This window comes from Notechis scutatus, chromosome 1 (assembly GCF_049901735.1).
Source record: "Notechis scutatus isolate UNSWTSFEM ecotype Mainland chromosome 1, rNotScu1.2, whole genome shotgun sequence".
NCBI classification, from domain to species: domain Eukaryota; kingdom Metazoa; phylum Chordata; class Lepidosauria; order Squamata; family Elapidae; genus Notechis; species Notechis scutatus.
In genome coordinates this window covers 24382795-24409371 of record NC_142009.1, presented here as the reverse complement: position 1 = coordinate 24409371, position 26577 = coordinate 24382795, and the positions used below count along the sequence as shown (strand labels likewise).

The 26577-nt window shown below is 41.5% G+C and overlaps 1 protein-coding gene across 11 annotated transcripts in view; it reads left to right on the top strand.

Annotated features, from left to right (window-relative positions):
* Nucleotides 1–1883: 1883 nt before the first annotated feature.
* Nucleotides 1884–26577, top strand: part of SEPTIN4 (septin 4) — a 53694-nt gene continuing 29000 nt past the window's right edge. For 3 of the 11 annotated variants that reach the window (XM_087958902.1, XM_087958914.1, XM_087958907.1), the window contains exons 1-3: nt 23538–23824; nt 24451–24774; nt 26236–26329. In XM_087958902.1, coding sequence (XP_087815028.1) covers nt 23714–23824; nt 24451–24774; nt 26236–26329 — 529 coding nt within the window. In that variant the 5' untranslated portion in view covers nt 23538–23713. Of the gene's footprint in view, nt 2058–2409; nt 2629–20033; nt 20172–23537; nt 23825–24450; nt 24775–26235; nt 26330–26577 lie in introns of those variants that run through there. The other 8 variants (XM_087958922.1, XM_087958943.1, XM_087958884.1 and 5 more) reach the window with 7 other exon arrangements.

The following is a 26577-nucleotide window of genomic DNA, read 5'->3' as shown; positions in this document are numbered from 1 at the left end:
TCATGTCACCCCTAGTCCTTCTTGTCGTCAGCAACTGTTCTTTATATGTTTTAGCCCCCAGTTCCCTGATCATCTTTGTTGCTCTTCTCTGCACTCTTTTTAGAGTCTCAACATCTTCTTTACATTGTGCTGATCAAAACTGGATACAGTATTCCAGATGTGACCTTACCAAGGCATTATAAAGTGGTATTAACACTTCACGTGATCTTGATTCTATCCCTCTGTTTATGCAGCCTGGAACTGTATTGGTTTTTTTGGCAGCTGCAGCACACTACTGGCTGTTATTTAAATGAATGTCCACAAAAACAAATTTTGTACAACATTTTTTGTGGCAATCATTAAGCAAATGCCATGATTGTTAGTGAACGCCACAGTCAATAAGCAAATAAATTGTACTCAATGGGCATAAGCAACAAATTGTACTCAGTGGGCATTTTTTTTTGCAGAAAATCAGAATTAAATGCTGGAAACTAAAAAAAAAATAACAAAAATCAATCACAGGATGCTGCAAATGGCCGTTAAGTGAGCCAGATGCCAAGCACCCAAAATACAATCATGTAACTGGATTTGGGCAAGGGGTAGGGGAAGAGTTGAGCCCATTGTAACTTCAAAATTGGGGAGTAAGTAGCTGGTTCTATCATAACTGTGAACAATTGCTAAGTGACCAGTCCTAAGTTGAGGACTATCTGTACTGAGAATTTGGGTGTGCCCTGGATTCCCAGTCCTGCATCTAAAATGTGTCCAGTGGCTGAAGCAGTATATATATATTTTCTTTTCTGATAGCGAAACCAAAGTTGTACTTCTAAATGAGTGCATTTCTACCGGTACATTTGGGAATTGTTTCTCTTTAACAACCTTTCCAGGCTGAATGATGGTTCTAAGATTCCTATTTTTCTAGATCTAACTTAACACACTTCTGAAGGTGACATTCAGAGTCAGATTCAGTTCCCTAGAGCAAGTCCTGAGAATCAGAAAATTCTGCATTCCTCACACGTCTAGAGAAGCCCTCATTATTCATCCATCAAGCTGCACGAGATGAATGCCGGCATAGAAAGCAGATCTACTGCTGGAAACTCAGGCCATAGTCTGCCCGTGTTCAGAGCCACAATCTTACACAGCTTTTTTAAAGCCTCTGAGGTTTTTGACAATTTTAAAAACAGAATGTTCCAGTTTTAATATACTTTTTGCTTATACTCAAGGAAACACTGGCGAAACAAAACCAACCTATTTTTTTTTTTAAAAAAAAACACCTTTGTATTCTTGCATCTTTATTTTGATTAGGCAAACTTGTTTCTTTAAAGCAGGGGTCCCCAAACTTGGCTACTTTAAGATTTGTGGACTTCAACTCCCAGAATTCTCCAGCCAGCATAGAATTCTGGGGTTGAAGTCCATAAATTTTAAAGTTACTAAGTTTGGGGACCCCTGCTTTAAAAGTGACGGGGGAGTTAAAAGCCTATTGCAAGGGTCTTCAAACTTGGCAAGTTTAAGACTTATGGACTTCAACTCCCAGAATTCCTGAGCTAACATGACTGGAGGAGGAATTCTGGGAGTTGAAGTCCACAAGTCTTCAAGCTGTCAAGTTTGAAGACCCCTGGCCTATTGTGAGAACACGGCACCTTTACAGTGCAGTTTTCCAACGATGCATGGAAACATCCCGAAGCTTGCCTTGCACAATTCCGGAATCACGCTCCTCCTGTACAGGCTTCTGGCTCGGAGGGTGCCATGGGCACGCTGCACATGCTCAGAGTCACTGCCCTTTACAACTTCTCTGACGCCGGAGGTGTGTATGTGTGTTGGGAGGGGGAAGGCTCAGAAGTTAGCAGGATCCTGCTGGCGTGTCTCCTTGGAGCTCAGGGAGAGCTGCAGCTCTTCCCTCCAGGCTGCGGCCGCTGCGGTGCTGCTTCGCGGCTCCCCCTCCCGTCCGGTCCCAGTCACATGCCTGCCTTTGCAAGGCTCCGTTAATCCTGCGCCCGGCCTGAGAGGGACGGAGCGAGGCGAACAGCTTCACCTGGTTGCGCGGCAGGACTGGAGCCGCCGCTTTGCTGCCCTTGCAGCGGGTAAGAAGCCAGGTGTGTGTGTGTGGGGGGTGTCTTCCGTGTGGGAGGCCGGGCAGGGAAGTCAAGGCGCAATTACGGTTCGCAGCGAAATGCGCCGCCGTCCTTTCCCTCCCCCGAGATCCAAAGGCGGATCGCGCGCATGGTTTTGCGCGTCGTTGGCGGGGGCCCGTTGCTTCGTGTTTTCTCCCCCGGGGTCCAACCGGGAAAGGATGCTTTTGGGTCTAAGCAGAGCCGGGAGTGGCCCGCACTTCTTTCACCCCGGTTCCGGGTGTCACCACCGGCGGTTGGGAGAATCGGCGGACAGGCGATGCGGGAGAAAGTCAAGGCGCTGCTGCTGCTGCTGCTTTTTCAGCCCAGAAGTTTCTCCTGAGATTTCGTTTGGAAGCGATCATCATCTTCTTCTTTTGGGAAGGCGTGGAAGTTTTGATCCCGCAGGAGGATCGGGGTCGTCTGAGCGTGTACCGAGTTTTGTTTTTGTTTTTTTCCTTTAAAAAAAAAAAATCGGGCCATTACGTAAGCGAAGGAGGCAGCGGCGCATAGGTTGGAAGTCGCGTTTCTTCGCTCCTGCCTTGTAAGCCTGGACCGCACGTTTCGCAGGTTTGGCAGAGGCGGGGGGCGGGCTTCACTTTTTTCCGCGCGAGCATCCAAAACGAGCCTTGTTCGAATTTGATGAAATTTGGGCGGCGGGGATGGGGTGGGAAATCTAGAGACCGTGGCAGGAAATCTGATCTCATCCCACCCTCGCTGGCCCAGCGTTATAGCTTGCAGGAAATGGGTTGAGAATACCAGCCCATCTCAATAGGCCTTTTGACCATTGAGCTACGGTGTGATGTATGCAAAGCTTTTGATGGTACTCACAGTAGCTGTTTCACCCAATTCCCTTAATTGGATCAGTGGATCAGTGAAGGACTAGCAGATGCATTACACCCCAACATGTGGTTAATGCTAACCTTTTTTTTTTTTTTTTTTGCAGCTTGTGTGGTGTGCAACCCAGATTGCTTAGTTAAATGATGACTCCATGTGGATTCAGATCCTGGATGAATTTAGAAATAGATGGGTTGTGTTAGTACAGACAGAGTGAAGCACAGGGTTTATAGGCCTGTGGTCTTGCTCTTTTTGGGGGGTGGGGTGTCCCCTGCCATAGGGTGTCTCTTCTCTCCCAATAAAAAAGATCCCCCTCCCCCCCACAGGTTGGCCTGCATTTAGCGCCTCCTCCATGTAGTGGATGGATATTTGGGACATATTTACAGACATTACCTATGGGAAAAATACTTTTCAGGGTGCCACTGATGCGGAATATTATCACGGGGTGTTGTTCCTGATCAGATATTCCTGATGGTTTTTCCAACCTGCTGCCACTGGGCCAGTTGAGTGAAATCTTGAGACCACCACTCATTCCAAACCAAGACACCACGCATCCTCTGCAATTCAAAATTTGATTTTGATAGATGCAATTAGGTTGACAGGATGGATTTTTTTTTCTTACAGCATAAGAATCTCAGTCTGGAATCTGAGGTAAGGACAGATACTGAGGTTCTCCAGATTACATTGTTTTGGGAAGGAATTAGACAAATATATGGAAGATATTGTCTGGGAAAGGATTAGTAGGAGCGACTACTGTTCATAACAATAGGTTAAAGTCTTTCAAGTTTTCCAAATAGTTTACATTAGCATTTCACAACCTCAGCCACTTTAAGATGCATGGACTTCCTCAGTCAGCATCATATACCTTAATGTGGTTAAAGTTGAGAAATACTGGTCTAGACCAACACAGACTGGGTTGGGAAGGAACAGAAGAGGTGGTCTGTTGTCTTACTTATGAATTTAGTAGTGTGGTTTATATCCTGCTTTTCTTTTAGGAGTGCAGTGCAACATACATAATATTACAGTAGTGGCGAATATCTGTAGCTCAGGTGTAAGATGAGGGTGAAGATTTGTTTTCCGAGCTTGTGGGCTGGTTTCCAAACATTTCGTTACCAGGCCAGGTAACATCAGCAGAGTTTAGGAACCCTAAATTTAGCTGAAGATGACACCTAGTCTGGTAACAAAACATTTGGAGACCAACCCACAAGCTCAGAGAATGAACCTTTGCTCTCATACATGGTATTCCCTCTTCTAATTTATCCCCATAATAACAGCAATGCAAACAGTAGGAAGGACTGAGAAATAAGCAACTGGAAGTTAACCAGTCAGCTTTTTTGGCTGAGGGTGGACTGGAACTTGGCTTCACCATGTTCCCTCTCTTGCCTTGGGATGCTATGTGGTTGATCTGTCCTCGAAATGAGATCTTTGAGTAAATGGAACTTCCTTCTTCCAAAGCTGAGTTAATTCTGGTCCTGAGAATCGGAACATATTTTTCCTTGTTTCTAACTTGGTTTACTTTTTTTTGCCAGCAAATTCTTATTCTCTCACTCTGTTCTGGATTAGCCAACCCTCTCCCTTATAGCTTTTATGGCTACTTTTTTTACGTCAGGCGGGAGAACATGCCAGTGAGCATGCCAAATCCCTGCATATTTTCAATTCTCCTCCTAAAAGCCAGCCGGCAGTTCTGTGGGAACAGGAAACAGCTTCTCAGGGTTTTCTATCCCTTTTTTCCCCCTGCTTCAGCTTTGCTAGCAAAAATAACACAGATGCATAGCTGTAATCAGCAAAGGGTTTTCCACAATCATTTGACATGTCCATTTTAGAGAAAATGGCCAACCCACCCATTATTATCTTTTAACATTACTACTTTCAAACTTCACCCCACAATTAAGGTGTGGGATGTGATTCAAAATTAGTTTCAAAGCAGACTTTTTTCAAAAATGATCTTTAATAATTTTAGATTAAAAAGATACAAGTATCACCTGCAGCGATATGGTGGAGTATATTGAAATGCACCTGTCGAGGATTCCAACCAACTAGAAAAGCCAAGCCCTTCCTCAAGGAATGTTTACTATACTTGCCCATTTTTTTAAATTTCCTTTCCTTTTATTTTTCAGTGACAGCCAGTCTGCTAAACATACCCAATCCTTGTTGGATTTTGTTTGTTTGTTTGTTTGGCTGCATTTTATTTGTTAAAAAAATGTTAAGAATTTCTTCTATTTGCTCCATGGTCCTGTTTTAGCTATTTATAGTCCCCACTTAGTGTCTTTGTTGTTCAAAGGAATCGTGATGTTAGAAATCTGCAAGAGGTTTTATTGTGTGCATATGAAATTGCAAGTGATCAAAGTGCGGTTCGTCCTGTTTCATCACTGGTTTAGTGGGTTCACGTTTTGGGAATGTGCTTAAGGCAAAAAGATTATATAATCCTGTTCCATTTTTGGAGGGCATATGCGAGCAAGTATTGAAATATTTAGATTGTCAATGTTTGTCAAATGTCCTGATTCTTGGGAAATTGGAGGGAGGTTTTATTCAAAACCAGTCAAGGAAGCTAAATATATCAGAGGAATCTGCCTGTTGTTTCGTTATCCTCTTCCAAACAGAACATCTATGACAGCAGGTAAAAAAAATCTAGAGAAGATGCTGGTCAGAGAACAAACAAGCACATCATGCAGGCAGTATTTTCTTCTGATGTGGCATGACGTTTCTATCTCTATCAACTGAGAATTATTGAATAATGTGATTGGGCTTATTACACAAAATGAAATACATTAAGACACACTGAGGGGAAAAAAGATACCACAATAGATTCCTATGGAGAGGCAGTCTCTTGGGCTTTTATGGTAATTGGGGCCAGAATTTCCATTGCTAAATGTTAGTGGTTGTAAAGCATTGTGACTACCTCATTTAGCGACGGCAATCCAGGCGGTCTCGATTGCTGTTGTTAAGTGAGGATCGCAGGTTATTGAGAAAGAACCTCACACGATCACAACTTGCAATTTCCTGCTGGTCTCCAACAAACAAAGTCAGTGGGAAAACTGGCAAGAAGTACAGATAAGTTCCAATCAGCTGTCTGCAAGGAATGTAAATCCTTCCATTCCCCACTATTCTGTCAGAGCTAAAGAAGCTTCTTGGATGAGAAGTGAAACATCTTCAAACGAAGAAAAAGAAGAAAAAAGTCCAGTTGCCTCCTGAAAAGCACCTTTGGGACAACCATGACCTGGATGGCTGAGAATCTCAACAGACTTCCAATCAGAGCAAGACTTCCTTTAGACCAGAGGTCTCCAACCTTGGTCACTTTAAGACTTGTGGACTTCAACTCCCAGAATTCTGGGAGTTGAAGTCCACAAGGCTTAAAGTGGCCAAGGTTGGAAACTCCTGCTTTAGGTGGCTTGTATGAACGCCAGTGGACAGGTAAAATGAGTGCAGGTGGGCGCCCCCAGCTCCAGCACAGTGGTTGGAGGTTGCTGCAGTGTGAGAGTGGGTAGGGCTCCTCAGGAGAAAAAAACTCCAGGAATGACTTGAGAACTTACCTGTTACTAGCTTCCACATTGACTTTGCTTGTGGGAAGCTGGCAGGGAAGGCCGCAAATGGCGATCACATGATGCGGGATGCTGCAAGTGTCATAACTGTGTGTCAGTTGCCGCCACCCCGCCTTTAATGCAACAATGTGACCATGGAGCTGCTTCAATAGTTGTAACTTTTGAGGATTGTGTCATGCCCCTGTAGGAGTCTGAATCTGAGGAGGAAGCCAGACAGCTGACAGGGAGTGGGAGTGTGGCTCCATTGGCTGTAGAGGAGACTGGGGAAGGGCAAAGTCCGGCTGGGCAGAGCAGGGGAGAGAGAGACAAGGGAGAGGGAGTTCAGAGAAAGAACCAGTCCCACCCCTTCCTCATCCTAGGGCATGCAGGGAGGAACGGAGAAGAGAGCAATGTGGGTTGCATGGCTTACGAGGGAGGAGTGGGCCCTGATTCCCTTCATTAGCCACAGCTGGGAAGACAGTTGATAAGAAAGGCAGGCTGCGTGCAGCAGGCTGCTGGGTGCAAAAGTGACTTTATCCTGTGTTGTCATGGTTTATCTGTGTTCCTGGCGTCTTTCCAACTGTGTGAGTTTTGCTGTGCCTTCAAGCCGGAAATTCTTGCTTCTGCCCTGCCAAACTAATTAGTTCAGTTTGGTTTGTTTGGACTTTTAAGTTACAGTTTGCGTTGATCATGTTTTGGACTTAATTTTCTGCAGTCAAAGGCTGTTCCTGGGAGAGTTGTTCTCCAGCCAGAAGGTAACCTGGACATCGGGGGCAAAGTTGGAGATAATAAAGGGACTCTTATTGCTTATCTGACTGTATTGCCTTTTGTGTCATGCCCCGGGTCATCACAGATTGATCATACACTCACTGTAACTTTGAATAATCACAGAACAAGTGTTGTTAACCGAAGACTTCCTATTACAGGTAGTCCTTGACTTACAACCACAATTGAGACTAAAATATCAATTGATAAGCAGGACAATTGTTAAAAGGGAGTTTTGCCCCATTTTGCAACTTTTCAAGCACAGTTATTAAGTGAATCACTGCAGTTGTAATATTAGTTACATGGTTGTTTAGTGAATCTGGCTTCCCCATTGACTTTGCTTGGCAGAAAGTTGCAAAAGGGGATCATGTAACCCTGGGACACGGCAAGCGTCATAAATACGTGCCAGTTGCCAATTGACCAAATTTCGATCACGTGACTGCAGTGGTCATAAATGTGAAAAACAGTCATAAGTCACTCTTCAATGCTGTTGTAAGTTCGAATGGTCGCTGAACGAGGACTACCTATGCTAGAATAATGGTCTAAAAAGCTGTTAGTTATATCTTTCTGGATGGTGTGGCCTAGGGAGATGTGGATGATAGAATTAAAGAATTAAAGTGGGTTCCAAACAAAGGTGACATTCAGCAGGTTCTGACCAGTTCTGGAGAACCGGTAGAGGAAATATTGAGTAGTTTGGAGAACTGGCAAATGCCACCTCTGACTGGCTCCGCCCCATCTATTCTCTGCCTCCTGAGTCCCAGCTGATTGTCTGGGTCTTCTTTTGTTGCCCTGCACAGGAGAATGGAGCTGGAAAGCAGGTTAGTGGGGTGGGGAGGGAATGGGATTTTGCAGTAATCTTCCCTCAGGAGTGGGGAGGGAATGGATATTTTGCAGTATCCTTCCCTGCCACACCCAACAAGCCACACACAACAAGCTATGCCACGGTCACCAAGACATGCCCACAGAACCGGTAGTAAAAAAAAAAATTGGAATCCCACCACTGGTTCCAAACTACTTGGTTTTGAGGATGGAGTTTAAAATGTGATTTGGCGACGCATTAGTAATTCTTATTTTTTGGATCACAATACAGGTTAATTGACCTTCATTCAGAGTGGCTCTTAACTGTAAGAATATAGGGCAGAAAGTCAAATGTTTGCAGGCAACCAATCCTTTTGCAATGCCACAGTAAGTTGGAATTAATGATTATGAACATTCCCAGAGGAGATGTTTTCTAGCTCTAGGGAGCCATCAGCTAAGAAAGCTTTTTTTGTCTTAGGACCCTCATGGTTCAAATCTGGGTCAGCATAATGTGCTTAAGAAGTCTCTTTTGAAACTGTAATGGGACAATATAAAGAGGCCATATAAAGAGGCCATACTCAAAGGTGTGCAGGGAACAAGGTACTTAAAAGTTTTCCAACAGACTTCCTGAATTTTATTGGAAATTCTAGGAGTTTCAGTCCCAAAACTTAGAGGATGTTAGGTTTGGGCAAATTGTTTTACATAATTTTTAAAAAGTCAAGAATTTTGGCTTGGAGGAACACAGAGACTGGGGTATTATGCTCCGTACAGCTGTAAGGAACCATAGTTGAGACTAAATGAGGCATCAGGAATTAAGGCTTTCCAAATCCAAGGCATAACTCTCTCTTTAATTGGACAGTCCCAAAGAGCACAACCACCAATTCCAAAAATACATGCCCATGAGGTCAATACACCTGTATATTGGCTTCTGATCTGGCTTCTCTCTTCCCTGATATTTGTGCTGGACTACAGCTGAGCTTGTCTAGCAATAAGTATTTAGTGTTTAATTGGTATGTTAATCAAATAATGCCTGTTCGTTTAATCTGTGGCGGCTTAACATAATATTATCAAGATATGCATCTCTGGGGTTGAAAAATTATCTTATTGCTTAAAGAAAGTAAGTAAATGTGCATGCAAATTACCAGTATATGTACAGATAATCCTTGATTTATAATCATAGTTGGGACCAGAATTTCGGTCGTTAAGCAATGCAGTCATTAAATGAGTCGTCACTGGACCTGAATTTATGATCATTTTTACTTTGGTCATTAAGTGATTTTGGCTTCTCCAATTGACTTTGCCATCCGGGAAGATTGATAATTGCAATGACAAAACCCCAACACACTGCAAATGATGTAAATGTGTGCCTCTTGCCAAATGTCCAAATTGTGATCATATTAACTACCTGGGTGGTAGGATGATCATAACTTTGAGGATAGGTTGTATGTCACTTTTTCTGAGACTATCGTAACTTTCAATTTCATTCAATCATTGAATCAATGATTGAATGAATTAATGAATGAATTATTGAATGAATCAATAATGATTCATTCAGTCATTATTAAATGAATAGTTGTAAAGTGGAGGATTACATGTATATTATATGTGTATGTGTATAGGTATATACCAGAGATTCCCAAACTGGGAAGTGTATCTCCCTTGTGGAACTTCAGAGAGTCCAGGGGAAATGAAAAATACCTTTTAGTTACATTGATACTATAACATTGTTTCATTGTATTGTTTTCATTGTTCATTTGTGTTCATTTTTGTGTTTGGATTTTTATGGCAGGTATTTACAGTAAGAGTATACTAAAGGTATGATGGCAGAATTTTAGGAATTTCTGGCACACACCCACTCAATAAAATGGAACATACTGATGATGGGTCTTCTGTCTGAATGTCAATGAATAAGTTTTGTTATTCTTGCTGTCAATCATCAGGATAGGTCTGACCTCACCTAATGAGTATGATATTTGCTGGTTTGTAAAATGTAAGGAATGGAAAGATCTTGGAACCATCTTGTCCCACTCCTTGCCCAAATCCACAACTCTTGATCTTGACATCACATTTTCTTGGATACATCCTTGGATTGCACTTGTTTTTTTTATTTTGTTTTTTTGTTTTGTTGTTTGCACTTGCATCACATTGTCAGCTTGTGACCCACCAAGATAGCTAGATCCTTTTCACATGTATTCTTCTTCTTATAGTCTCATCCACTGTAGATACGTTCCTGACCAGATGTAGGATTTTACATTTGGCTGTTGAAGTCCGTTGTGTTTCTGCCCATTATTCCAACTTGTCAAGATTCTGAATCTTGATAGTTTCCTGTAAGGCAGGAGTGTCCAACTTTGGCAACTTTAAGACTTATGGACTCCCAGAATTCCCTAACCAGCATGGTCCACAAGTTTTAAAGCTGCGCCAAGGTTGGATACCCTTGCTCTAAAGTGTTTGCTACATCTTTTTGTATCTTCTGCAAATTTAATAATTGCTTTCAGATGCCTGATTCAGGTCCTTTATATGTTGAACAACAGAAAGCCTCAGCAGAACCTGTGGTATGCCACTTGCCCTTGCCTGTTGCTTGACATGGAACTATTGATGTATACTAGTTGGGTACAATTCTTCGATCAGCTCTATATCGAGCTAATTTTAGCATTAGGGCAGACTATTTTGGGTCATCTTCCCTACCAGAATCTTGTGGGAGATTGTCAAAGGCTTTGCTGAAGTCAAGGTACACTATGTCCACCACATTCCCGTGGTCAACTAAATTGGTCATACTCCCAAAAAAGGAAAACATACTGGTTTGGCATGATTTATTCTTGATAAACCCACATTGGCTCTTGCCAAGCAGTGCATTCTTTTCTAAATGCTCCCAGGACGACTGCTTAATAATGCATTACAGAGTTTTGCCTGGTATCTTCATCAGGCTGACTAGTTGGTAATTAGCTGGATCTTCTTTTTATTCTATTTGTTTGAGGATAGGAACAACACGTCCCTTTCTCCAATCCTCTGACACTATTGTATGGCCTTTCCCCATGATTTCACAAAGAATGCAGAGGTTGTTTAAAACGTTCACATTCCTTTTTACAGAGGTGGGTTAGCAGTGACCAGAAATGATATTGCATCCAGTTTTGTTTGCCACGATATTAAAAAAGATGTTGGGATTCGAGAAAGACTGCAGAGAAGAGCGACAAAGATGATATGGGGCACTGGAGACTAAAACGTATGAAGAACAGTTGCAGTAACTGGGCATGGCTAGTTTAATGAAAAGAAGGACTAGGGGTGACTTGATTAGCAGTGTTCCAATATCTCAGGGGCTGCCGCAAAGAAGAGGGAGCCAAGCTATTCTACAAAGCACTTGAAGGCAGGACAAGAAGCAATGGGTGGAAACTAATCCAGGAGACAACCAACCTAGAACTAAGGAAAAATTTTCCTGACAGTTAGAACAATTAATCAGTGGAAAAACTTTTGTGGGTGCTCCAAAACTGGAGGTTTTTGGACAACCATTTGTCTGAAATGTTATAAGGTTTTTCCTGCTTGAGCAGGGGGTTGGACCAGAAGACCTCCAAGGTTCCTTCTGACTCTGTAATTTTATGTTATTCGATGCTGATTAGGAGAATTAATCCAGGTAATAGAGTGAAAGGTAATCCTGACTTGTATTGCTTCTGAAGGAATGTATATACAGCTTAGTAGGCCTCTTTGTTCCAAGGGAGTTACTTGCTGCAGCACATGCAGAGCATTCTTTAGCTTTAAAGGATATAGGCACTTTTCTGTAGTTTCCTGAACTTTCTTGCCAAATTGAGTAAAGCCCTTTCCCTCCTCAGTTAAATTGCTATACAGATAGTCCTCGATTTACAACCAGATAGTGATCGGTCAAAGTTCCAATGGACTTACCTGGGGATCCAGATTCAAAGTTTTGACATGTATGTCCTCTCCCTCACATACAGTATATCACAGAAGTGAGTACACCCCCTCACTTTTTGTAAATATTTAAGTATATCTTTTCATGTGACAACGCTGAAGAAATGACACTCGGCTACAATGTAAGGTAGTGAGTACACAGCTTGTATAACAGCTGTCCCCTCTCAAAATAATACAACACAGAGCCATTAAAATGTCTAAACTGCTGGCAACAAAAGTGAGTACACCCCTAAGTGATAATGCCCAAATGGGGCCCAAGTAGCCATTTCCCCACCCTGGTGTCGTGACTTGTTAGTGTTACAAAGTTTCAGGTGTGAGGGATGTTGTAATGACGAGGCAGTCGAGGTGTTTGATCATGATCAACTGAATCATGATGAACTTTATTGGAGTCTAGTCTTGCATTTATACACATTTTTAGTAATCCTCTAACATTGGTTAACTTTGGTTTCTGCTCAACTTTAGTTACTGTTTAGCATAGTAATTAACACAATTAATTATCTCTAGGTAAAGTCTAACATATGTTTACTTCCTCTCTCTAATCCTCCTTTAGATTAGTGACTTTGTTTGCCTGAGTTGTATTTGCTTGGAAACATTCTTTCTCTGAGGTTTGCCATCCAAGATAAGGACATTCCTGCAATTACAACTCTACAGAGGGAGGAGCAGGTGTGTTAAATTTGGTGTTATCACTCTCTCTCTCTCTCATACTGGTCATTGGAAGTTCAACATGGCACCTCATGGCAATGAATTCTCTGAGGATCTGAAAAAACAAATTGTTGCTCTACATAAATATGGCCTAGGCTATAAGAAGATTGCCAAGACCCTGAAACTGAGCTGCAGCATGGTGGCCAAGACCATACAGTGGTTTAACAGGACAGGTTCCACTCAGAACAGGCCTCACCATGGTTGGCCAAAGAAGTTGAGTGCCCGTGCTCAGCGTCATATCCAGAGGTTGGCTTTGGGAAATAGACGTATGAGCGCTGTCAGCATTGCTGCAGAGGTTGAACAGGTTGGGAAGTTCAGCCTATCAGTGCTCAGACCATACACCACACGCTGCATCAAATTGGTCGGCAGGGCTGACATCCCAGAAGGAAGCCTCTTCTAAAGATGATGCACAAGAAAGACCTGCAAACAGTTTGTTGCAGACAAGCAGACTTAGGACATGGATTTCTGGAACCATGTCATGTGGTCTGATGAGACCAAGATAAACTTATTCGGTTCAGATGGTGTAGAGCGTGTGTGGTGGCAACCAGATGAGAAGTACAAAGATAAGTGTGTCTTGCCTAAGGGTCCAGCATGGTGATGGGAATGTCATGGTCTGGGGCTGCATGAGTGCTGCTGGCCCTGGGGAGCTACAGTTCATTGAGGGAACCATGAATGCCAACATGTACTGTGACATACTGAAGCAGAGCATGATCCCCTCCCTTCGGAGACTGGGCTACAGGGCAGTATTCCAACATGGTAACGACCCCAATCACATCTCCAAAACGACCACTGCCTTTCTAAAGAAGCTGAGGTCAGTTTTTATGGAAGCTGTCTTTCCAATTTCTGGATTCTTTTCCATCTGAGATCCATCTGGCCCCATTTCCCTGGTTGAGTTCAGACACAATAAATTCCAATTCACAGTGGCTAGCACTGAAGTGCATCTTTTTATTCACTCGCTAAGTCATGCCTGACTCTTCGTAATCCCATGGACCAGGGGTCCCCAAACTTGGCAACTTTAAGATCTCTGCCATGGACCATAGCACCCTGGTCCTCTACTGCCCCCTGGAGTTTCTCCCATTGTGTCACTATTCTTACCCCAGCTTTTGGCATCAAATCTTTCCCATCATCATGGTCTTTTCCAGTGAGCCCTCTCTTCTCATTAGGTGGCCAAAGTATTTGAGCTTCAGCTTTGGTATCTGTCCTTCCAAAGAACAATCAAGAGTTGATTTCCTTTAGAAAGTTGATTTCCTTTAGGAAACCTAGACCAGGGATCCCCAAACGAGAATTCTGGGAGTTGGAGTCCACAAGTCTTAAAGTTGCCAAGTTTGGAGACCTCTGACCTAAGACTATAATAAAGTGAACTGAGGTGTTTTGGTTTTGGCCACTGGTAGAGTGGGATTCTATTGGAAGAGACATTGAGATGTAGTCATTGGAAAAGCCTACTCCTATGGTCTCAAGCTGCTTTTTAGGACACTTCATAGGTCCCCCAAGACCTTTTTAGTAACCAGGGGGAAGAAGTAATCAGATTTTACATTGAATATGCTTGGAAATAGGAACCTCTTTTCAATCATGCGCCTAGCATCTGGTCCTTCTTAACAACTTGATTCTTACATTCTAGAGCAGTGCTTCTCAATTTAGCAACTTTAAGATGTGTGGATTTCAACTCTCAGATTTTTCCAGCCAGCATACTGTCCGAGGAATTCTGGAAGTTGAAGTCCACACAATTTAAAGTCTCTAAGATTGAGAAACACTGATCTAGATAAAATGTTATTTCTGAATAAGTGAGTCCTTTATGGTCAGAGGCAATGTCTGGCTGATACTGTGGGCAACACTCAAAATAGACCATTATTGGAAATCAGCTGCTGAAATAAATAGGGTTTTCTCCCACATTATCTTTCTTACTCATCAAAGTCCTGTAGAAAAAGAGACAAGAAGGATTGGTTGACAGCTTTATCTGGAAGTTCTGGTTTAACTAGTTACTTAATTTCATTAACTTCTGGATATGTCCATTTGCTACATGCTAAACTGAGTACTGGGATTACAATTTCCAGATGTGAATAACATTTAAATTGCCTCAGTAAACCTACAATTAACAACTCTGCCTGTGGATGTATGCAATTACTTGATGTTTTATTGAATTTATAACATGGTTTCATAGTTGCTAAGTCAACTTTCTTCTAGTTGTGTTGGATTGTAGCTCTCATTTTTTCTTATTCCACCATTTTAGCCACACGTAGGCTCATTTGAATACCTGGAAAAGGTTATCATTGTTATAACTGAGTCCTTTGTAAGGGATTGGATAATCAGATCATCAGAGGAATTGTTCGTGGATTTCAAAGTGTATTTTTAATATTTAAAATATTTCCTTACTGCATATGATGTCTCGCATTTCTAGAAAAATGTACATTGAAACACCATTTATATAATTTAAAAGAGCGATAAGACAAATATATATTGAAATCCATAAAGCATATAGGTTGCTAAATCACCAAAAAGCCCTCAAAACTGATACTATAATACATAAAGATAAATGAGCGAAGTAATGGAGCAGACCTATTAGGAGAGGTCAGAAGACTCTTTGATTCAGGAAAGGGCAGGGAACTCTGCATACACTTTGAGATATTTCCATTTTGCTGTATCATATATTTGGTGTAAGAGCTGAATGAATGGCTTTCTTTCTGGGCAAACAACATGTTCCCTTTCAAAATAGCTGCTTCGATGCAGCTTTTAAGACATACAGGCATTGCTGGGATGCAGCCATGCAAATACAAGTATCCATCTTCCCCACCCCCCTTTTCTCTCATTCATGGGCTGTGTTGCAAAACATTCTTTCTCCAGTCTAGATCTCACATCAGAATGGAAAATTATTTTATCCATCTTTGAGCCAGGGAACAAGCAAGAAATTGCTTACAAAACTCATTGGTCAGGGTGGGAGAGATGAAAGATTAAATTCTGGATCTAGATTTGGCACGATGGAGGATTGCACCTGTTTTCTTAAGGGTTCTGGGTAAAAGGGGAAAATTTATTAAGACAAATTAGTGAAAATCAACCATTTTGTACTCTCCCTGAAGTACCTTATTATACTCTTATGATAGCTTAATTTAAAATACTTATTTTCTTGGATAAGCACATCTATTTATAAAATATATCAATTTCCTTCATTTCATTTGTTCATAATCTTTACAGCTTACCTGTCATAGTTGTCAACTGGTGGGCTTGCAAATATTGATCTCTAGTGTTTAAGGTTTTTAGTAAGACTGAGAAGGTGTAGCCCAGGCCTGGAAGATGTTCCGTCCTTGCTGTGGAGCAGGTGAGCTTTGGGGCATGTCCTGCTTATGGGATGCTTCATTTATATTGAACTGGTGGTCCCAAAGGTGCTTTTTCAGGAGGCAACTGGACTTTCTTGTTTTTCTTTGAAGACGTTTCGCTTGTCATCCAAGAATGGGCAATAGCACTTTGACTTATATACCGCTTCATAATGCTTTACAGCCTAAGCACTATCTCTAAGTGGTTTTACACAGTCACCCAACAATCTGGGTCCTCATTTTACCCACTTCGGAAGGATGGAAGGCTGAGTCAATCTTGAGCCAGTGAGATTCAAACTGCCAAACTGTAGGCAGCCAGCAGTCAGCAGAAGAAGCTTGCAGTACTACATTCTAACCACTGTGCCACCACGGCTCAACCATCCAAAAAGATGGAGGAGAAGCGAAACGTTTTCAAAGAAAAATTAAAAAGTCCAGTTGCCTCCTGAAAAAGCACCTTTGGGGACAACCATGACATGGATGACTGAGAATCTCTCAAGACCATTGAACTGCTGGGTGCTTTATGTAGACATTTGGTGGACGCCTATCAATATAATAAAACTGTATATGGTTGGCTCCTAGGTATCTTCAGGATTACTTTTTTGAATGAAATCAACTTATCCATGATTCGTGCAAAAACTATGAAGGAATGCTTGTTTTCAGGTGGCAGGAGCTCATAAGACAGGTCTTTTTGACCGTGACCCATGTTTCCCTTTGGAGACCAGTTTAATGTCTGCAAGCTTGATGACTTCTAGGAAGCAGATGATAACTCAACTCTTCCAGAGTGTTTGGAAGGAGGGAGCCTGGCCCCATAGTGGATTTTAGTATTACTGTGTGTAAGTTGTTCCTGTGCTTGTTTTTTTAGGTTTTGTTGACAATAACCTTCGGGAGTTCATGTGGTATGCAAATTTTTTTAAACATTGCTGATGATACTCAACTTAATTTGTCCTGGGACACAAATCAGACCATGCATAGACATAATTGGTACTTGATCCCAATGTGGACATTAAAATCTGGGCTCTACTTTTTCTGAGGCTTTTGGATTAGTGTGGTTGGGTGAAGCTCTTTGTATTTCTGCTGTTGGAGGAGAGAAGTTGTTCCCTCTGAGTGAAGCTATTTATGGAGTTTTATTATTGATTGGTTTTCTCTCTCTCTGTGTGTGTATGTTACATTGCCCAGAGTCATTTCAAATTCAGCGGCTTAGAAATTTGATTTTTAAATGTAATTAATAATTGAGCTCCAGAAAATCAATCTGAACTCAGACAAGGCAGAGTTACTTTGAATGTATGGCTCTGATACTTATAGAACTATTTGGATTACATAGGGTTGAACTCCTCCTGAAATAACAAGCTATGTGTTATGAGGTACTCTTGGATCCATCATTGTCTTAGTGGCATTGATGACTATAAAAGTATCAAGCTGTCCTACTTAGCTTAATCTTAATGATATTTATTTATCCATTAAATTTATATGCTAACAAAAATCATTCTAAGTCCTGGTAACTTACATCAGAATAATATACAATAAAATGACCATGGTAAGAAAACAATTATATTAAAATAGCAATAGCACTTAAGACTTATATATCACTTCATAGTGCTTTACAGCATTCTCTGTAAGCAGTTTACAGAGCCAGCATATTGCCCTCAGCGATCTGAGTCCGATCTAAGTATAGTACATAAAATTATATATTGCAATGTCCTACCTGTCAATAAATAGTTCAGCTTCAACCACAATACAAGAGCACACAATAGATACAAACTCAAGGTAAACCGCACCAAACTTGTTTGCAGGAAATACGACTTCAGCAACAGAGTGGTCAATGTCTGGAATACTCTACCTGACTCTGTGGTTTCTTCCCCAAACCCCAAAAACTTTAACCTTAGACTGTCTACTATTGACCTCACCCCTTTCCTAAGAGGTCTGTAGGGGGCGTGCATAAGCACACCAATCGTGCCTACCGTCCCTGTCCTATTGTTTCTTTTTATTTTTCTTATATGTATCCATTTCATGTATTCATAACCATGTTTATACTTATACCTGTTATCTAATAATCACTTGACTAAATAAAAAAATAAATAAACAAACAAACAAACAAACAAACTTGGGAAGGATGGAAGGCTGAGTCAACCTTGAGTCAGTCAGGATCAAACTCCTGGCAGTGGAAAGCAGAATTAGCCTGCAATACTGCATTCTAACCACTGCATCACCACGGCTCCTCCTTAAACACCCACGTTATAAAAATAAAAGATGAAATGCATAATAATTGTGGCAAACAATTACATCCCAAAAATATTTAGCCTTCCCTGGCTTCTGGAAGCCCATTACTGAATGGCGCAGTCTGATGATTTTGGAATTGCTTATTGATCTTTTGGAAAGCAATATTTCTACAAGACCCAGGTGACCAGAGAGTCTTCTTAGGCTAGAAACCAGAGCTGAACATTTGTAGGAGGTTGCTTGAGTTGCTGCAACAATGCTTGGGAAGGCTCCATGCAAACTAAACCCGTGCCACAGCCTTTCCAAGGTCATGGTTGAATGGATGGATATAGCAATTACACAGGCATAATGGGTGATATTGATTAGGATGGATAAGCCAAGCTCTACTCAGATGATGCAGGATGGCTGGGGAGTCACTGTGGCCCACTGCAGAGTAGCCTTGCTCCACTCTGCAGCAGAGGATGCTGCCTTTATTCCTAGGTCATTGTCGAAACAAAACAAAAAAGCAATTTCCAGTTGATGGACGATGGCTGGTTAATTGGCAGGGCATGTATTGGACAATCGCCCAGAGGAGAGGGGGCAGTACCAACCTGGCTCCGATGGCCTTTCCAATGAAGATGCATTCCAAAAGCAGAGCTGTGAACAATTTGTGCCTGAGGCTTGTAGTACTAGTGTAGGTGGTTCAAGTAATTTGATGTGATCACTGTCTTATCCTTTTGGACTGGGGAACATCTGGAATTCCCCAGGGGAACTGTAGAGGTGTAGATGTCTCCAAGCCAAAGTTCCAAACTCTTCATTTTAGCAGCAAACCATCAAGTTGATTTGAACCAATTTGTGAAGAAAGCTTGTAATTTTTTTTTATTTTTGGCTTAGCTTTGCATTTGATGTGTTTTCATTCTTTTAGACCCCTTTCAGGGAACTCCAATACAGGCATTGTAGAAAATCTTCTATCTATATAAAAGTGAAATACCACTCATGCATCATCACAAAATCTCCAGAGTTTGTAAACCCTACAAACTTTAAATATGGCACGTATGTTCCTCTTGGCTTCTTAGGTACTCAGTAAGAAAGGATTTTTCAAAATGACCATCAGAGCATTAGCATTTCATATATTATTATTAACACGCTCTGATGCTAAGCAGTTCTACTCCCCCTCCCCACCTGAAAAGAAATCTGCTCTAAATGCAAAACACAAGTAGAGGAGAGGAGTTTCAGTTTTAGTTTTACAGCACCAAGCAGCTTTAGTACAGAGCAGTTGAGCTAAGCCACACCCAGGCTCCTTGCTGTCTCCTTGCTCATACAGCAAATACTGTTTCAGTTTCCATGCAGCCCTCAATTCTCACACACTGACAGGATGCTAGCCAAATACCGATGGTGTAGGCAGACTTTTTCCCCCTTATTTTTCTCCCCCAAAACTAAGCCAGACCACATAGTTTTGTAGCGAAGCACGGGTATCGAGCTAGTTGATATATTTTATATATATGTACTATATTATATATGTATATATATATATGTATATGTAATATATATATCAGGCAGCGGTTTTTGTTAAACTGTATTCTACCTTGAGTAGCATATTGGGATTTACAGATAAAAAACAAATGGGATCATAAGAAAAAAGTAGGTGGAACAAGACAAACAATAGCATAATATATATTTTTAACATATCAAATTTCTATACCTAGGTGACACTGGATGGTTTGCAAACAATATCTTTTAAATTACACCTAACATAGATACACTAAAAATAAATACAGCTTTAGGGTTACTTTCTTTCTGCCACAATAAAAATTCTATTTCTGCTGCAGCTTTGGGGGTGAGTGGGAGTGGAATGGTTGCACACTTTGGGCCTCCAGTGGTATGCACCTAATGTAATTGTTGTCTCAATCCAGGCAAAACAGAAGGAAAGATTTAAAAAATACAACTATCACCAGCTACAGCAGAATAGCTCCAGAGTTCTTGGGATCCAAGCTGAAGTGGGCATGGGGCACTGTGGAAACCTGATTCAGTTTTCCTGAGATTTTGTGCAGGTGTGTCGCTAAAGACCTCTTTGCATTTCTACCTCATCATGGCATAAACATAACCCTGATGATTCTTTTTCTGTTGTGTCTCCATGTGGCACTGTTCTCATTCCCAGCCCATGAGCAAATAAGGCTTAATTTGTCCTTAGCAGTAGTGTGTAAAAGAAGTATTTGCCCCTTTTCTGATGCTGTTGAAAGGCAGCTTCGGGGTAAGTAAAATCTCTAAGATGTTACCACCTTTGAGTAACATCAGAAGACTGCAGCAACTGGGAACAGAGGAAATAGGTACACAATAGAGATTGGAAACAGAGACAACACATTTAGATATGTTTTTCCCCCCAACACAAGCATGGTTGTAACCTCCATGATCTTGTGAGGTTATCTAGGCTTGTATGCTGAATTTTTGGATATTGTTGCAGTGTTTCAGTTTATTATTAATATTTGAAGTTGTTGTCACTTCAAAAATTTAATTGCTTTTTTAGTTATTGGTGGCAACCTTAACTGGATTGATTATTGGATTGTCCCATCTTCTATACTGGACATTACACTGATTCAGAAACTATCCATATGGGTCGGGTCCCCAGAATTACCATGTAGTGGATGCTGAACCATCACCCAACAACTATGTTTCATTGAAAACACACACGCACACAAACCCAGTATTGTTTGTGTCCCCTGGAGAAGGAGGACCTAGGGCAGGTGTGGGGAACAATGGCAGGTGTCAGCTTCAACTCCCAGAATTCCTGATCCAGCATGACTAGATCAGGAATTCTGGGCGTTGAAATCCACAAGTCATAAAGGGGCCATTGTTCCCAACTCTTGACCTACAGCATGGATGTTAAACTCACGTCGTCAAGGCATCGTCACATGACGTATATGTCTTTCCTCCCCTTTCACTAAACCGTGCATGGGCGTGGCCAGTGCGTGATGCATCCAGCCCGTGGGCCGCGAGTTTGACAGCCCTGATCTAGATCTAGGGGAATCTCTCAGTCTGTCCAGGATAGATGTGCCGACCTTCTGAAGATGATTCCAAGTTTGCTTAAGTAGATGTCTGAGTTATTCTGAGTGACGAGGAAATTACATTCACCACAGTGCTCAGCCACAAAACTAATGAAGTTTAATAAATACTCAAGGCTAAGTCTAATTAAGCAACTTGTTCAAATGCTGAGTTTTTACCTGCTCTGATTAAAAATGTTGCTATATGAAAGCAAACATCCTTTACCATTAGAGGAGTGATTTATGCTGACATGTTTAACTTTGCATTACTTTAATACAGTAAAAAGAACATCCTTAATGCAACCACTCACTTCTTCCAGCACCTAACCAAAAGCAACTTATAATAGCAATAAATGGCAAACTGCAAAAGTGAAGGAAGTGAAAAATAAGTTGCATAGTAGATGGAGACCGCGAAAATTCCAGCGCTCAATCTCTGTCTCAAGACAACCATTGCTAATATTTATCCCCACTTCAACATACTACAAAAGCACTAATGCTAAGTTCTCCTGTACAATATAATGTTGCTGATACTAACTTAGCCTCCATTTCTGCACAATACAGTGTTTCTAATCTTAACTTTTATCGTGTATTTTAAACAGAAGTAAGTGTTTGTTCTGTGGTTAAGTGTAACGAATGGGGGATAGTTACTTGCAATGGCTCTTCAAAAGGGTTTCTCAGAGTTGTATCTTAGCTATCCTCGCCATAATACTACTGCAATATGAGCATAAGTAAGAAAAAGTAAAAATTGTTCTTTAACACTGCAGACATGAAATCCCCACATATACTTTCTTGAGGTAACACCATTTACAGATGGTCTTCATTTAGAAACCTCATTTAGGAGCAGCAACCTGGTCATTAAGCAAAGCAGTCACTAAGTAAAACTGCAACTGTGCTTATGATCTTCTTTTCCTTTCCTTTACAGACCCGTGAAAGTTGTAAATGTGAGGATTGATTAGAAAGTTTCTTTTTCATCACTGTGGTAACTGCAGGTGCTCACTAAACAAGGCAGTTTTGAAGCAAGGACAATTAATTTAAATCAAATTTAACGTTCCCCTGGCTTCTCCTCTTTTTGGAGCAGGGCCCCTGGCATGTCACCTCAAGGGCAAGTGCTGCCTTTGAGACAAAAATTGTGTGCTCCTATCCTATGATATGAGGTAGAATCGTAGAATTGGAAGGAGCCATTTGGCCATCAAGTTAACGCATTCGAGAGAGAGACCTGTTTAGTCTCCTCTTCCACATAACCCATCAACTCTCTAGGCACTTTATTTATTTTATTTTTATTTTATTTGGTTTGTCAATCGCTTACAGGATAATAGGTATAAGTAAAAACATAGTTATGAACACATGGATACATATAAGAAAAATAAAAGAAACAACAGGACAGGGACAGTAGGCACGTTGGGGCGCTTATGCACGCCCCCTACAGACCTCTTAGGAAAGGGGTGAGGTCAATCGTAGAAAGTCTAAGGTTAAAGTTTTTGGGGTTTGGGGAAGAATTGATTCCACTATTGAATTGCTTTTAATGTTAGGAAGTTTTTCCTAATGTTCAATTGGAACTTTAAATCAGTGTCTTATAGCTTACTCTCTAGAACAGGGGCCTCCAACCTTGGCAACTTTAAGACTTGTGGACTTCAACTCCCAGAATTCTGGGAGTTAGTCCACAAATCTTAAAGTTGCTAAGGTTGGAGACCTCTACTCTAGAACAACATTTCTCAACCTGGCTGGGGAATTCTGGTAGTTGAAGTCCAGACATCTTAATTGCCAAGATTGAGAAACACAGCTCTAAAATGAGAGTGCACAAGTATTGACCTTCAATATATCCTTTCAGATATTTGAAAAAATACTAGCATCTGTCCCCTCATTAGTCTTTTCCTGAGTGGAAACGCTCTCAGCTCCTTCAGTCTTTTCATAGGGCTTAGCCCTTTGTCGTTCATTCGTCCAGTTACTCTGAGCCCTCCTGAAAATATGGTGGTGTTCAGAACTGAGTTAAAAGCAGAGCTAGTCCTTAATTTGCAACCATTTGTTTATTACATTGGCACTAAATCCTGGGGTCACCTTTTGCGACCTTCTGACAAGTGTTGAAAAATGGTCACAAGTCACTTTTTTCAGTGCTGTTGTAACTTCAAACTGTCACTAAATGTGTGGTTTGTAAGTCAAGGACTACCTGTATGTTGAGAAATTGATATATCACACTTTTCATTTTAGGTAACAAAATAGCAAGGAAGCTATTTGCCTAATTATTTAAATGATTGCCCTGATGCACACACACCACACATCACCCCTCACACCTATGACTACGGACATCTTTGTTGCAGGGAGTCGCGTAAACACCACAGGCAAATATGTTTTGACTTCTGAGCATGTAGGTTTGAGGTCTTGACTTCTGAGCGTGTAGGTTTGAGGCCAGAGCCTTTATGGACTTGTGCGCTTTTCTCTTTGCTTTATCTGTCTTTTGCTCCTTTCACCCTTCATTCTAACATCTGCCCTGCCCAATCCTCTCGACTCAGGGAGAGGAGGTAGAAGGAACCATAGCTGTCCTGGAAGACTCCAAGGAGATGCAGCCCAGTGAAGCAGAGATGCCTTTTGCTGGTACCCTGAAAGAGGGTGCCAATCCCAGCTACTTTGGGCAGGCTGAAGAGCCTGCCAACATCCCCCAGGAGCACACAGTAAGAATTTTGCATACACGATGGAATTTATCCTCGGTTTTCCTCTGCAGATCCCAATTTAATCTCCTCCTTTCCCCAGTCTGGGTTCTTGTCCCTAGGGTATAACTCCTCTTGAACTATCCTTTATCTTCCCAGTACTACAAATGATAATGTGCATGCATTATTTACGGATCAAAAGAGGCTCCATGATTCTTACCTTTCCTGTCTGGAAGTTGTGGATGGTGAATTAAGCATCAAGGATATTCAAGTGACATGACTGCATAGTAGTTAAAAAGTTGTTAAAAAGAAACCTTTTTGATTCGGAGCGATCCCAGAATGCTCTTGTCAGGAAATACTGATCAGAGAAAAGGGTTAGAGGATATTTCTGTAACAAGAAATTAAGCAAATTAGAGTTGCCCATATGTGTGAATAAAAACAAAGGAGAACTCCTTGCTGCTTTTGAGTCAGTCACTGGAAAGGGAAGGATCTTGAAGCACAGTATTAGAAATCAGTACTACACCATGAATGAAGACCTGCAAATACAGCAGGATGGAAAGATAGCTGAAAGGATATGACACTCAAGGTCCATCTCTTCACATGAGTATCATTTTCTGTTTTTGTTCTCTCCCACGCTCTCTCCTGCCCAGATAAAGCACTTTCTGAAGGAAGACTCCGAAGAAGCTGAGCTGGTCCAGTTCCTTAACGATTCCCAAACTGAAAAGACCTCCCGTCGGGTGAAGCCAGAAGTCATCCATCAGGAGAAAAGATCCTGTCCAGGTGTGACTGAAATGTTCCCTAGTGCAGCAGTCCAGGCCATTCCCAAAGATGCCTTGGAGGAAAAGGAGCAGAAGGCTTTCTACCGCCCTCATCCTCTAGACTTGAAACAGCAACATATGGCTGCTCCAGCACCGCCAAGTCCATCCCGTCCCAGAAGCCCCTGGGGCAGGCTTGATCCATATGAATCAGATGAGGTAAAGCATCTCTGCAGCATTTCTGTCAGAATCTTCCATCTTTCAGCCATAGGTGGTATTCAGCAGGTCCTGACCAGTTCTGGAGAACCAGTAGCAGAAATTTTGAGTAGTTCGGAGAACCGGCAAATACCACCTCTGACTGGCCCCGCCTCCATCTATTCTCTGCCTCCTGCGTCCCATCTGATTGGCTGGGTCTTCTTTTGATGCCCTGCACAGGTGAACGGAGCTGGAAAGCAGATTTGGGGGGGAGGGGGGGGGAGAGAATGAGGATTTGCAGTAACCTTCCCCCAGGAGTGGGGAGGGAATGGAGATTGTACAGTATCCTTCCTATGCCACGCCTACCAAGCCACGCCCACAGAATCAGTAGTAAAAAAAATTGAATCCCACCACTGCTTTCAGCCCCTTCAAAATCTCCCTTTTGTAGAACTGGTTGTAGGCCATGATTGTGGTCGTGGATGTTTGAATGTACAGAACTAACTACTCAACCTGGATTCCCCATCTCTATTGATGGGAGTATTTTGTTTATGAAGTGGAGTATGCTTCTTCTAGAACAGGGGTTCCCAACCTGGGGTGCTTGCACCCCCTGGGGGTGCGAGACGATATTCCAGGGGGTGCAAGAAAAGTCCAGGTAAATAATAGGATATTGGCTATATCAGGGTGTCCAACCTTGGTAACGTTAAGCCTGGAGGACTTCAACTTCCAGAATTCCCCAGCCAGCAAAGCTGGCTGGGGAATTCTGGAAGTTGAAGTCCTCCAGGCTTAACGTTACCAAGGTTGGACACCCCTGGGCTATATGTTGGCATTTTTATTTATTATTTATTTCAGGAGGTACGAGGTTCAAGTGAAATTTCTTTAGGGGTGCGGGGTGAAAAAAAGGTTGGGAACCACTGTTCTAGAAATAATGTTTTCTATGCTTCAAATGCTGTAGTAATGAAATTAGTGCCCCCAAATGATGCTTTTCAAGCTGGACATATCATTGGCATTCCCATGTTGGAGAAAGCAGAGAAATAAAACAAGGGCTATTTTATTGACCAGTTGATGACTCACTGACATGAACAGTGGGTGTATAAAGGCACAGAGGTCCATTTCCTGAGCCTTGTATAGAAGATTTATGTCATTCATAAAAATACTTTAATAAAGAATGTTTCTCGCCAGTGATAAAATTATTGTATTTACCCAGTGTGTTTAATCAAATCAAGTTAAAGACTGAGTGGGTGATTTTGCACAGCATGTGAAGTTTAGTACTTTTCAAAAGTTTATTTGTGGTATAGAAACTTAGCCTATTTAATTAATGTTATTGGTGCATTACGTGAACTCAGAAATAGATTAATTCTATAACCAAGTTAAATTTATTGTGTGAATAACTTTTAAAAACCTGTTTCAGACAAATGATGCTTGCAAAAAAGGCCTGGCAATTTGTAATACTGCTTTTTTCTCCCTCTTCTTTTTCCTCCCTCTTAGGATAATAAAGAGTATGTGGGATTTGCAACACTTCCTAATCAGGTCCATCGGAAATCTGTGAAAAAAGGATTTGATTTCACACTAATGGTTGCAGGTATCAATGCTGAAGTTACAAGGGCTGTTCAGGAAACAGCACATAATTGCTGCAGATTAAAAGCACATTATTCATGGCAGAGAACTATAATTAAAGCTAAATTTCGTTTGCCTTATGTTTAAGTATTGTGTGTATAAAAGTCTAAAGAGAGAGGAAAATATATTCTGTTGCATTTAATCTAAGAGATCTTGGAAATAATTCCACAGTATTTTTATTGGATTGGATTGTACAGTTGGATTTCTTAGCAT